The 11,958-nt window shown below is 51.8% G+C and overlaps 6 protein-coding genes across 6 annotated transcripts; 2 read left to right on the top strand and 4 right to left on the bottom strand.

Moving 5' to 3' along the window:
• Window positions 1–840: 840 nt before the first annotated feature.
• BO70DRAFT_373717 (alternative oxidase) lies at window positions 841–2,007 on the bottom strand (the record flags this gene model as incomplete). Its single annotated transcript, XM_025544929.1, has 3 exons — window positions 841–1,351; window positions 1,412–1,702; window positions 1,754–2,007. The coding sequence occupies 3 exons, from the start codon at window positions 2,005–2,007 to the stop codon at window positions 841–843; spliced, it is 1,056 nt and encodes a 351-aa protein (XP_025396053.1).
• Window positions 2,008–2,134: 127 nt separating this feature from the next.
• On the top strand, window positions 2,135–2,804 carry BO70DRAFT_365258 (uncharacterized protein). Its single transcript, XM_025544022.1, has one exon. It carries the CDS (start codon window positions 2,200–2,202, stop codon window positions 2,437–2,439), a length of 240 nt encoding a protein of 79 aa, XP_025396054.1. The 5' UTR covers window positions 2,135–2,199; the 3' UTR covers window positions 2,440–2,804.
• A 3,246-nt stretch (window positions 2,805–6,050) lies between these two features.
• BO70DRAFT_432043 (acylphosphatase) lies at window positions 6,051–6,893 on the bottom strand. The gene is made up of 5 exons (XM_025548285.1): window positions 6,786–6,893; window positions 6,655–6,685; window positions 6,569–6,581; window positions 6,442–6,511; window positions 6,051–6,340 (listed from the first exon to the last, which is right to left on the bottom strand). The coding sequence occupies exons 1-5, from the start codon at window positions 6,831–6,833 to the stop codon at window positions 6,161–6,163; spliced, it is 342 nt and encodes a 113-aa protein (XP_025396055.1). The 5' UTR covers window positions 6,834–6,893; the 3' UTR covers window positions 6,051–6,160.
• A 402-nt stretch (window positions 6,894–7,295) lies between these two features.
• On the top strand, window positions 7,296–9,477 carry BO70DRAFT_382153 (putative glycerol:H+ symporter (Gup1)). Its single transcript, XM_025545518.1, has 4 exons — window positions 7,296–7,615; window positions 7,678–7,745; window positions 7,800–8,375; window positions 8,430–9,477. Exons 1-4 carry the CDS (start codon window positions 7,357–7,359, stop codon window positions 9,417–9,419), a joined length of 1,893 nt encoding a protein of 630 aa, XP_025396056.1. The 5' UTR covers window positions 7,296–7,356; the 3' UTR covers window positions 9,420–9,477.
• A 207-nt stretch (window positions 9,478–9,684) lies between these two features.
• BO70DRAFT_389699 (putative HIT finger domain protein) lies at window positions 9,685–10,727 on the bottom strand (the record flags this gene model as incomplete). Its single annotated transcript, XM_025546097.1, has 3 exons — window positions 10,450–10,727; window positions 10,139–10,378; window positions 9,685–10,085 (listed from the first exon to the last, which is right to left on the bottom strand). The coding sequence occupies exons 1-3, from the start codon at window positions 10,712–10,714 to the stop codon at window positions 9,685–9,687; spliced, it is 906 nt and encodes a 301-aa protein (XP_025396057.1). The 5' UTR covers window positions 10,715–10,727.
• Window positions 10,728–11,028: 301 nt separating this feature from the next.
• BO70DRAFT_365264 (uncharacterized protein) lies at window positions 11,029–11,879 on the bottom strand. Its single transcript, XM_025544023.1, has 3 exons — window positions 11,528–11,879; window positions 11,348–11,453; window positions 11,029–11,232 (listed from the first exon to the last, which is right to left on the bottom strand). Exons 1-3 carry the CDS (start codon window positions 11,695–11,697, stop codon window positions 11,149–11,151), a joined length of 360 nt encoding a protein of 119 aa, XP_025396058.1. The 5' UTR covers window positions 11,698–11,879; the 3' UTR covers window positions 11,029–11,148.
• Between the last annotated feature and the right edge of the window lie 79 nt (window positions 11,880–11,958).

An 11,958-nucleotide genomic window follows, 5' to 3' on the forward strand; every position in this document is an offset into this window, starting at 1 on the left:
TAAACAATATTGTGTCGGACAGGAATAGAGGTGCGTAATCAACAGGATTCTGGTAGTGATACGGTACGGAAAATACTCCGTAGTAAATGTAGAGAGATACCTAGACATGCAGTCTAGCTTAGGAGAACGAACAAACAAAGGCGGAGGGGGTGCCCCAAAATTTCAATCGGGCGGGACTGAGATAGGTAAGGGGCATCAATAGGGTCAGGGTACCTACGTGGTCCCAATAATCATCAGGACTACGGAGTACCGGCCTCCCATCCCGTATAGTATATCTATTACTATCTATCTAGATATACCGCTCAATGTCCCTCTGGCAGGTCGGACCACCAGTTTGTCTGGAGAAAGCCTTCCCGCTGATGCCCTCCTCGCGCCAGTCTTACCAGCCCCCTCCTGGACTACTGACTGTATTTGACACCACGAACGATCATCGTGCGTCCCGATGACGCAGAAGGATGCTCCTGACCGTTTGGCAGCTGCAAATGCAGTGTTTGGCACTGGCCCGGCCTGGGCCTAGCGGCCCCGGTGGAAGCCCCGCATCCAAATTTCGGCGCGGATCCCATCTTTAAGCTTGACCCTACGGAGTACTTCTGCTTCTACCCTTCTGCAATTCTACCACTGCCGGTGCCGGCATCCAGGAACTCTCGCTGCGACGATTACAGAAACACTCGCGCGGACTCGGACTCGTTCCCAAGACAGTGCTTCAGGCATAATGTACGTACATTGGAGGGGAGATTTATCAGTGAAACAACGCTCAATCCGCCGTCAAAAAGCAATGAAGGTGATCGGCACAAACAACCGGGCCAGCCGGGTCGACCCTTCGAGAAACGGTCATCCGCATCAGATCACATCCTCCCTCTCCCATCCCTTCTCTTTCAGATGATCAATTCCCTTGCTCGGGTGAGGCTTCGTCGGGTCCTTGTACTTCGCCGCATACGGGTTTGGGTCGACCCCCTGGTTCAGGTTTCCCAGAGTGTGGTTCACCTCGCGGTGCTTGGCCTCATCAGCCCGAATGTACAGCAGCAGATCCCTCATCTTGCGCTGTCCCTCCGGCATCTGCCAGTACTGGACGGCAATCTCAGGCGCCCCCTTCGTCTCCCACGCGGGAAGCTTGCCCCGTTCGAGATCCTTGATCGCGCGGGTATAGGTGAGCACGGCCTCCTCTTCGAGGTACCCCACAAATCGGTGGCAAATGCGGGGCGACAGGAGGTACGCGATGAAGAACCCGTTGAAGAAGACTCCCTGCGCTCCGAGCACCATCAGGCGCATGAACCAGCCCGGTTCCGCGAGCTTTAGGAACGTCAACAAGTGCATACGCTCGTTGTATGCCTCTTCGAGGAGTGTCTCGATCCTGGGAATCGTCAGTGCCAGCCCCATTGTCGCTGCCTAGTAACTCAGGAAATCGACCTACCATCCATTGTCTCTCTTCATGCGCCGCAAACTTCTCAGATGTCTCAACATGCCCCCCACCATACCCGGCACGCCGGCCACACTCTCCAGGAACACAAACCGGGTCATCCACTTCTGCTCAGTCATCTGGAACTTGGCCTCATGCTCTTTTCCTGGCGCAGGGTGTCGATACCCGGTCACTAGATCCATGCCCCATCGCAGCACCCGCACGCTCCCAAGCGCAACCCAGTCGGCCCAGTCCTTTGCGTCTCGGTGCGCCACGGTAATCCGATTCATCTGCTCTTCCGAGTATCTGGTGCCGTTAGCAAGCAAGGCACCCAATAACCGCATCGCAATAACTTACACAGGATGAACCCAAGCCGTTTCCACCTCTTTGACATGGGGCGCAGTCGGGGGAGGGAAATATTCCTTGATTTTCGGCTGTGGAGTGTTCGAAATGAACCGCTTGGTGGTCTTCTGCTGGCGCGTGGTCGCCAACAAAGAACCGCTGCACCGCAGTCCAGTCGTCGCAACAGCCCTCGAATAACCCCCCGAAAAGTGCAGACATGACATCGGAATGGCTGCCCGAATGGGCGCCGTAGCTGTGATCGAGTTCATGTCGATTCGATATGAAAGATGATATCGTAGTAGTAAAGTGTGTATTGGATACAGGATATAGGATGGTGATGGAACCGAGTAAAGGCTATGAGCGACAGCAAAAAAACGTATCTCATTAACCAAACCCCGCCCTTATACTTATACTTCCCTTCCAACCAAAATTTTTTATTACCGACTCATCCGCCATCAGCTATGACTCTTACCGTAAATTCGTTCGTTCCTTCTTCCTCTGTAAGGAGAACGCCCCGATCGGCAAAACCCGGAGTGCCACCGGAACCGTACAACAGGGCCAGAACGAAAGTCACGCGGACGGGAGGAAACGGCCTCGCCCGATTGAATTCGTCAGATTCAGGTTCGGGTTTGGGTCCGGCCAGTGAAAGACTTGCCTTTGTAATTGTGATCGTTTGCACTGCCTCGTACACAGCACCTTGAATCTAGGTGGGATGGGGATGTATGATGTAAGTAGTATCCGTTGGATGGGTGTCTGGGGCGAGTGTCGATCGGGGAGGTGGTATTTTAATGTATGTATTACCGTATTGGCGTTGATGCTGCACAGGATTTACCAGTAGATGATATTGGTATTTGGGTGTCTTTTCTCGAGATTCTTTAAAGACTATGAGGAACATATTACCATGTACAAGGCCAATCAATTGTATACAACGAGGCAGTATCCGAAGAACCATAAGTACCAGACAGTACCTACCTTAAAAAGTAGTACGATAGCTCGTTGTAGCTCGTTGTAATGCGCTCATTTAGCCCATATCATCCATCCACCATGACGCAGGACAAGGAATGTCTTCAAGGGTCAAGCAGATAGATTGATTATGAGTATCCCATCCACCTCGTATCCCACGCAAAAATCTACAAAGAAACCCGGCCTCAAACATCCGAGAAATGATAGTAGCCATGTTTGTAACAGCAAGAATACTAGCGCATACACCACTAGCCCATACAATTTTAAGCTTCCAAACCTCAACTCCAGCGGTGGGTCGGGTCGTTCAAGCGCTGAGCAGTGCAGTCTGCAGTCAAAGCAGCCTAGAATTTACATGAAATTTACACCACGCATGTCCTGGACTGGACCCTGCATGCGAATTTCTTCACCCCGAATGATTAATCACATGCTGTACATACCTTACTAACAAGTATTCTGCTTCTAACAATGTGAAAGTGGAAGCAAATGTGAAACTTTTTTTATTATCTTGTGATTAGTAAATGGATCTCATCTCCCGGGGCGTAAATTCGAGGTTCCGGTCGTTATTGGGTTACATGGGTTTGGTATTATATCAGAGAGCGGGAATGCCCGGACTTGATCTGATGGACCCTGCCGGCGTTTTGTCGCGTTGAGTTCGGTGTCTGTCGGGATTCTTTGATAGGATTCGTACTTTTGTTCTAGACCGTTGATTTGGCTGGGTTCTGTGGGGGTTCGTGTTGAGTTGCTTTAAGCAATATTAATATTGATTATTACTCATGTATGTCGCTGGAGCAGAATTAGCCTCTATACTGTAGTACTTTGTAGGATTGAGTAGTACCTACGTCGTAGGTAGTAGCAGTGTAGATTGGCTACATCCCTCTGTGCAAGCTATTTTTTTGGTGAAGTCTAACCACAGAATATTGGATATGTGCTAATTACTTCTAGGTGTCAAATGTGTGTAGTACATGAACACCTCAGCATGGATGTATGTTTCCAATATCCAAAGCGGAATCCTTTGCTCGGGCGAACCCGGGACGCCGTCTGAGTCAACTGTCAAGGCATGCCGAAGATGAGGGTTCGCTCCCGTGATTTGTAGTCTCGGGTGCCGGCGAAGAGTAATGGGACTGACTGATGGCAATCTGCCTATTTTCAGTTTTAAAGTTGACTCCGTGGCGCCCCGACCCCTTTAGGAAAGGTCTGCTGTTTTTGATGCGTAAGAACACACCACCTCTCTATATAGCAATCAGCCTTATATCAACCCTTTCATCTACTAACGCTAGCTATTGTAAAGGGTCGAAGAGGCCGGTAACTGCATCTTCCCCTTCTGGAACCTCATGTGACAAGAGGGAAAGAAGGCCACTTTGGTCGTTCCCAAATAAGAACTACCGTTGATACCTACTTCCACGTACCAACCCGACCTCATACAACACCCCTTGATAACAACCTGTGCAACCGCCGACGTCGTTTGAGCTCTGACAACTGGGTAGAATTTCGTACAGCCATTGACATGTCAGGCGTTGTCGGGGTTGCCTTGATCCGATCCCCCTGTTTTACGCAAGTCTCAAGAGTTCTCGGGAAATCGGCCATCTTTCAAGTTTTAACCAGCAAAGGGCTGGGTGGCTTTGAGTCCTTATAGCACTTATTAACCAGTAGTAGCTCTTGTAGCTACTTACACTGTGGTGTAAACCTTGAGAAGCATTCTAGATCAATACCGAGTGGCATAATAGTGCGGAAGTTTGAGTGAGTCCTTTTACCTCGAACGCAGAGTCCATGGGCTCAACTCAGGGCTTATACTTGATATTCCTTAGAGCTAGACTGGCTTTCGCTACACAAGATCGGTATTCGCTTCGTGGACTAGCCCTTCAGGAGCCTTGCGAACACAATCAGGCAATGAATCGCAAGAGGGCGAAGTTTTTCTTCCAGGGCTGTGAGCCGCACATTGTCCACTTGAGCTATCAACCTGTTTCCAATTCGGAGAACTTCAGGAAATCTCAATGCAATGATGCCTGGAGATTAGGGCGACAGATGCGTGATAACATGCCAGGGCTGCATAGCATCATGGTGTTAAGATTACAGGTGAATGGAAAAACCAAATGTGTGGCGAATACTGTACATTGACAGAAAATACAAAGCCACAAGTATGACTGATTGGAACTAGTTCTTTGAGAAAGAATAGTTTGAATGCAACAAACAGCTAGACCCTTTTCTGGATGAAAGTCGAACTTACGAACATATTCTTCGCAACTGCCCACCTTCTAAACTCTCCCATCTTCCAACTTACTTCGGTGTCATACCAAATTTGACACGCGACAAGTCTCTCAGCTAATTTGAGAAGGAGTGGTACATCTCTCTATCCATTGACCGGCTTTAACGTCTTGCAGCATGGCATGATATTGGAATTATACACCGCGACATCCGTGACGACGATTTCCGCTTCCCTAATGATTTTTTATGATACGGTCCTTTACGATTTTTCTCACGCTTAAACGGTCAATTTGCCATGGCCATACCCCAACCGATCCAGTCCCTTGGCAGAACTGATTCGGCTTGAACAAACCAAAGTATTGAGCATTGTGATCGGCCGGCTGGTGCATCTATACTTTTAAGTCAATAGTGACTAACATTTGAATAGTGCCGAAAGGTCGGAATTTCGTACTTACATGGCTACAAAATTGGATCTAAGCTCGACGACTGTCATGGACATCTGCTCCCAAGAGCTCGAAGACACGAAGAACAATCTAGAACTGATATCTCTGAAGATTCGACACCGACCAGATAGTAAGTTATTTACTCTATCTTTCTGACCATGACTGTTGTAACAAACTATAGCGTTTACGCATCCATCTCTGGCATCCATTTTTCCTTTCCTAGAATATGTATGACCCAAAGATTCTCCAACGTGGCATATCACTAGGGCTCGACTTCTTCAAGACTATGACTCTGCCTGGTTTCTTCACCTGCCTGAAACAGACAAACAGGTCCGGCTGATTTCATTGTCCGGAGTAGAGAGCCTCGAATTAGACGACGAAGATCTGGCCAATAAGAAGTCTATTTACTTGTCTTAGTTCCTAGATCTTGGAATCCAGATCATTACAAGCCAAGGCTCGTTATCTGTGCTGAGCGTATTGCAAAAAAGGAATGGGGTGCTATCGTTTCAAAGGAGGAATTCGAACAGCTTGGCTGCAACTACTTATAATAGATGATTATCTGCTAGAGCTTGCTTCTATACTGCCTCCAGGTATTTTGCCACGTGGGGCTTCTTGTCGCATCGCATAAGTCACCTGGTGCATTTTGTAGACTGGGGTTGGTAGTTCAGTTCTAATACATTGATTTTTGGGAGGTGAGGTGAGGAGTGTTTATTTTTCTATTTCTTAATTCCATAATGAATGAAGTGGACAAAACAGTTTCGCATATTGTCTTTGAATATTTGCAGTCTTCGTATAATCACTTCCAGGAAAGCAATCATTGAGTACCCTCATACCCCGACTCCGACGTCTTCACGAAACCAAACTCCCCCTCGCCGTCCTTCGGCGCGATGCTCTTCTTCTCCAGCTTGACGACATGCGCGTGACGAGGCCCGTTGTTAATGTCTTTGAGGAGCTTCTGTATGGATTCTTCGGTTCCTTGGGCTTCGCCCTCGACCTGTGGGGTTTAGTATGTGGGTTGTCACTATCAATGCAGAGAGCATAGAACTGAAAGAGGTAGGGTAGGGGACACAAGGGGGTTGGAGAGGACCCACTTACCCGTCCGCAGTGAGTGTTCTTTACCCAGCCCTTTAGATCATATTCGGTCGCTCGTCTCTGGGTAAAGTCTCTGTAGAGGGTATGTTTAGTCGGATGGATAAGCAGGAAATCGGGCATGGTGGCCTACCGGAATCCGACTCCTGCATGGCGTTCATATGTCATTCATCATATTTTCAACGCATTTTGATTGCACTGGGATGGGCATGAACTTGCCTTGGACCGTGCCGTGCACTTTGAAGGCAATCTGTATGTCAGTTGTTAGCATACTTAAGACATCATGACGTAGTCGGGAAAAGGCGCATCGCTTCTGTGTGTCTTAGGCAGGAGTGGAGGTGGGACCGTACGCGTTGCGATGCCATCTTTAGAGAGGAATATGTTCTTTTCCAGGGCATACAGCAGAAATCCGTGTTTGATGCGCCGAGGCATTGATCGTAGTCGTCGAGCTGTGGATGCAATCGGGCTTAGTCATTTGATATTCATGAGGGGCGGCGCTGCTGCTGTCCCGATATAGTAACATTGCCTAATCGGGATTGGGGCATCCGCATCGAGCGACAAGTGCCGTGGCCAATCAGGGCGGGTGTATCTGGATTCGTCAATTCTGTATACTGGCCTTTAATCTACAATAATGGTTAGATATCTAGCTAGTGAAGATAGGAACTAGTCATTAGTTCAAACAGACTACCTACTTTTGCGTGTGTTTTGAAGTTGCACCCTGAAACCCGAGTACCAGACGTGACCCAGCGGCTCTCGGCGACTGGGCCCCTCCGCCCTCCGCCCTCCGCCCCTGAGCCCGAAAATGGAATACGCGATGATCTCCCCAGCTTCGCTTTGTTCTCCTTCTGCTGCTCTCCGCACTCCCCCGGTCTCCCCTTCGCGCGTTTCTGAGGGGTTGCTCCGCGCGATGCTGGTGTTAAGATGAATTACTCACGACTTTCTTGGCTTCGGAGATTATACTCCCTCGACACCTTGGACACTCGTCTGACGGTCTCCTCCAGTACTCCGCCCAGGGTCGCCGCAGCCGACTCGCGAGCTGCTGCCAAAGATGCCCGCGCCGATGCGATTGCTCGCAATGCGTCTCCGCCGAAATGGCAGACCTTCGAGTTCTACATCTACTACATCGTCTTCCTGATTGCCGTGCCGTTGATGTTCATCACTGCTGTCGGCGTGTCGCAGGGTAAGCAAACAAGCTTGGACATCTCCGACACCGCGGGAGGAGCCACGCTGACTCTGCTATAGAAAGCCATCCCACGTACTTCACTTACTCTCACTTGCTGTCTCCCGGCTGGATTCTTGGTCGCAAAGTGGTAAGGAGCATGCCCAGCGGGCTTATGTGCGATGCTAACTCTTTCGCCTGGTAGGACAACTCCGATGACCAATACTCGTCCTTCCGTGATAACATACCCTACCTGCTGGTGCTGCTGGTCGGCCATCCGTTGCTCCGTCGCGTATATGATTTCTACGTGCGCCCAGCCAGTGCCGACTCTGGCCCGTCCAAGGCTTCTCCGGCAGCCATTGCTGGGGACGCTCGCCTTACCCAGCGGATAGGTTTCGACTTCTACTTTGCTCTGTTGTTCATTACGGCTCTCCATGGTGTTTCCGCTCTGAAGGTCCTCACGATATTGTATGCGAACTACAGAATTGCCAAGTCCCTTCCCAGGAACTACATCCCTGCAGCGACCTGGATCTTCAACATCGGGACACTCTTTGCCAACGAACTGTGCTCTGGCTACCCGTTGGAACGCGTGGCTGCTCTGTTGTCTTCGAGCAGCGCAGGACAGGAAGCGCCATTGGTGCTTTGGGGACGTTACTTGGATGGCTTTGCGGGTATCATGCCGCGGTGGGAGATCTTGTTCAACATCACGATTCTCCGCTTGATCAGCTTTAATATGGATTACTACTGGAGCCTTGAGTACCCCGCCGCCAGCGCCATGGAAGTGAGTCCAATCCCCCTTCTTTCGATGCATGCTCTGTCTGACAGCCATAAGAAGAAACAAGACGACCCAGCAGCACTGTCGGAGCGGGACCGTGTGAACATCCCCGCGGAGCCAGCGGCGTTCAACGGACGCTACTACCTCGCCTACGTCCTCTACGCACCCCTCTATCTCACGGGCCCTATCCTGACATTCAACGACTACATCTCCCAGCAAAGATACGCTCCTCTGTCTCTCACCAAATCTCGGACCATCCTCTATGGAGTTCGATTCTTCCTGACCCTCTTCGCCATGGAGCTCATGCTCCATTTCATCTACGCCGTGGCCATCTCCAAAGCATCCCCTGACTGGACTCTGTACACAGCCGGCCAGCTCAGCATGCTAGCCTACTTCAACCTGCACATCATCTGGCTGAAGCTCTTGATCCCGTGGCGGTTCTTCCGCTTCTGGGCCCTGGTCGACGGAATCGACCCACCGGAGAACATGATCCGCTGCGTGTCCAACAACTACTCCGCGTTCTCCTTCTGGCGCGCATGGCACCGATCCTTCAACCGCTGGATCGTGCGCTACCTGTACATCCCCCTCGGCGGAGGCAGCCGAGGCGGCGCCGACCGCGGGAAATCCTCCGGGCTCTACGCCAAAGCCCGCCAGATCTTCAACACCCTCATCGTCTTCACCTTCGTCGCTCTCTGGCACGACATCAACCTCCGTCTCCTCATGTGGGGCTGGCTCATCACCCTCTTCGTCCTGCCCGAGGTCATCGGGTCGTTGCTCTTCCCCGCCAGCAAGTGGCGTTCGCGCCCCACCGCGTACCGCTTCATCTGCGGCGTGGGAGCAGTGGGCAATGTCCTGATGATGATGATCGCCAACCTGGTTGGATTTGCCCTGGGCGTGGATGGCCTGAAGGGTCTTTTGGCTGGCATGCTGGGGTCCTGGGCCGGCATTGTCTATCTCATCTCCGCGTGCTGTGCCCTGTTTGTGGGTGTCCAGGTTATGTTCGAGATACGCGAAGAGGAAGCGCGGGCTGGCATTAACCTGAAGTATTGAATCCTTGCTTGATCTGTGGAATATTGTATAGCAGGCTTAGAAGAAGCATAGTCAGAATTGAAGTTCATGAATAAATAGTATAGTGATTACACACTTTCTTTTAATATGATATCCACCCCCCCGGCAATCTAGCCCGCTAGATCACGCAGGCAAGCAAAGCAGGCAGGCATTCATCCCACCAACCTTTACTTTCACGAATCCCATCCCCACGCTAGAAAGACAGACGGACAAGCTAACATTATCATCCCCCCCGCAAATCTCATTTTTAAAAAAATGCTCCACACCTCGAATCCTCATGCACCTTATAACAATCCAAGCCACACGTCCTGAGATGACAATTCTTGCACCGGATCTTACCCCAATACCCACACATGCAACAAAAGTACCGCGGGGAGCGACGCGACATGGGCGCGCCGGCCCGCGACGCGTTGTATGTGAGCGGGGGCTCCGCGAGGAGCATTTGCATGATGCGGTCGGAGGGCGCGGGGGGGAGGTAGGATTTGAGAAGGGGGTCGTTGTCGTGTGGGGTTTTGATGAGTTCGTTGGGGTTTTGGGGGAGGTGGTGGTGGTGGTGGTGTCCATGGACATGTCGGCGTCGGCGGGGGTTGTTACTGTCGAGGCGCGGGAGGAGGATGGCGCTGCTGTTGCGGGTGCGGTGGAGGGTTTCTTTTGGCGGGAGGCAGAGGGTGTAGGTGCCGTGATGGGCGTTGAGCTGCGACGGAGAGAGGAGAAGGAGGAGGTGGTGGTGGTGGTACCCGGTTTGGTGATCTTGGAGAGGGAGGCTCGGTGGGATGGGGTGGATGTGGATGCTGTGGCGGATTGCTGGGCCGATGATGTGCCCGGGACGGTGGTGGAGGCTTGTTGGGCCAGCGCGGCCTCTTCGTCGTCGAGATAGTTGCGGAAGGTCTTTTGGGATTGGAGAATTCGGCGCACGTTGGAGGTTACTTTGCCTCTTGATCCTGGTGGGGAGGGGGGAAGATTGGGTGGTTAGTATGATGAAGGGGAGAAGCAGGCTTGGGAGGGGAGGTACCTCTCGCAGCATCCTTCCCCTTCGTGGGAATGGGAATCTGCAGATCATGATGGTTCTCGCGATCCAGCTCCGCGAGATGGCGCACGATGGCATTGTTCTGTCGCGAGGAGAGATCGGCTCGGCCAGGATCGCGGATCCCGCGTTTGCGGCCGATGGCGGGCGTGATGGCCGCTTTGGCCGGGTCGAAGCCGCGGTCAGGCACGTAGGTCCAGCCAGGGGTGAGATGTGTGGTGCTGCCGGTGGGGAGGAGTTCGACGCGATACATGTTGATGTTGATGGTGGAGTTGGATGGCGATTCTACGACTCGAACTGTCATCTCTCGCCGAGAAAATGAGGGCGGATCCGTGGCACGCGCGGGTGTTTGTCTTGTTTGCATTGCAGGTCTGGGTGGTTGGCGATGACGCAGTGATCTGATAAGTTTCAAATCCAGAATTACTATTTCGAAGAGATGATTATCGGTGTATACAGGATCAAGATACAGGACTATTTTCCATTGACATGCCATCCCATCCCATCCGTACAGACTCTGCAACCGAACTACCTACCCAAACGACATGCTAAGACCCGCAGCTCCAACGCCCGGAAAACACAACCATCCATCAACCATCAGGAAAGTGAAAAGACAGAGACATATAGAGAATGGATATACGGGATAACAAAGATTCAAAACACAGGAGATCAAGGGAGAAACGCAGCAGACTATTTCTTCTTGTGCAACTGGTCGACCCTAGTTTCTAGCTCGCCAATGTACGTTTGCAGCTTTTGCGTCGCGGATTGAAGAGCCTGGCGATGTTAGTTAGTGGGTGGTCAGTCGGTCAGTCAGTCATCCTAATTTTAAACAGCAGCTACTAGCTACAGGAGTGGGAAGTGGGAGGCAAAAAAAAAAAAAAAAACATACGAGGATATCCTCAGTCAGCGACTCGTTCGCGATCCGATACTCGCCCAGGACGTAGATGTAGACTGCGGCGCTGGCAGTGAGCGCGCCGGTGAGAAACCCGAAGATGCTGGATAGACATCGTTAGCCAGTGCAAGAGAGCATTTTATTCGATTGGAAGAGGAGCAGAGCAGCTCAGCTTACCCTCCGCGAAACGCGCCCACAGGCTTCCTGACAGGCAGGGTGGGAGCTGGAGCTGCTGCGGCGGCCCCTTGGCTCATGAAGGTCGAGGCCGAAAAGCTCCGCGCCGGGACGAATGCTGGCTTGGTTGCGACGGCGCGCAGGGCGGGCACCATGCTCTTGCACGCGTTCATGGTCATGAACTATTCGGGCTGCGGGGTCTGAGGCTGCGATCAGCCAGGGGCATATCCAGGTAGTCCTAGTACTAGATTGGGGGCCTCACGGTGGAAATGGAAACAGAGGAGGGAGGTTGAGGCGAAGGAGAAGGTCGGGATGAGTGAGTGACGTTGTTCATTGTTGGGGTGGCTGTTAGGCGGAGGCTGCGGGTGCTGCGGGTGCTGCCGGGCCAATGGACAACGTCCACCTCAGCCGGCGTCAATTTTCCGTCTATAAGA

Source organism: Aspergillus heteromorphus, assembly GCF_003184545.1.
Source record: "Aspergillus heteromorphus CBS 117.55 chromosome Unknown BO70scaffold_29, whole genome shotgun sequence".
In the NCBI taxonomy this organism is placed as follows: domain Eukaryota; kingdom Fungi; phylum Ascomycota; class Eurotiomycetes; order Eurotiales; family Aspergillaceae; genus Aspergillus; species Aspergillus heteromorphus.

Coding starts and splice junctions, on each gene's coding strand:
- BO70DRAFT_365258 (XM_025544022.1), top strand. CDS start 2,200: ATGACTCTTACCGTAAATTCGTTCGTTCCTTCTTCCTCTGTAAGGAGA.
- BO70DRAFT_382153 (XM_025545518.1), top strand. CDS start 7,357: ATGAATTACTCACGACTTTCTTGGCTTCGGAGATTATACTCCCTCGAC. Junction 7,616..7,677: donor TGCTGTCGGCGTGTCGCAGG/GTAAGCAAACAA, acceptor ACTCTGCTATAG/AAAGCCATCCCACGTACTTC. Junction 7,746..7,799: donor GGATTCTTGGTCGCAAAGTG/GTAAGGAGCATG, acceptor TTCGCCTGGTAG/GACAACTCCGATGACCAATA.
- BO70DRAFT_365264 (XM_025544023.1), bottom strand. CDS start 11,697: ATGAACGCGTGCAAGAGCATGGTGCCCGCCCTGCGCGCCGTCGCAACC. Junction 11,454..11,527: donor GTGGGCGCGTTTCGCGGAGG/GTAAGCTGAGCT, acceptor ATGTCTATCCAG/CATCTTCGGGTTTCTCACCG. Junction 11,233..11,347: donor CGCTGACTGAGGATATCCTC/GTATGTTTTTTT, acceptor TAACATCGCCAG/GCTCTTCAATCCGCGACGCA.
- BO70DRAFT_432043 (XM_025548285.1), bottom strand. CDS start 6,833: ATGCCCTGGAAAAGAACATATTCCTCTCTAAAGATGGCATCGCAACGC. Junction 6,686..6,785: donor TAAAGATGGCATCGCAACGC/GTACGGTCCCAC, acceptor ACTGACATACAG/ATTGCCTTCAAAGTGCACGG. Junction 6,341..6,441: donor AGAACACTCACTGCGGACGG/GTAAGTGGGTCC, acceptor TAAACCCCACAG/GTCGAGGGCGAAGCCCAAGG.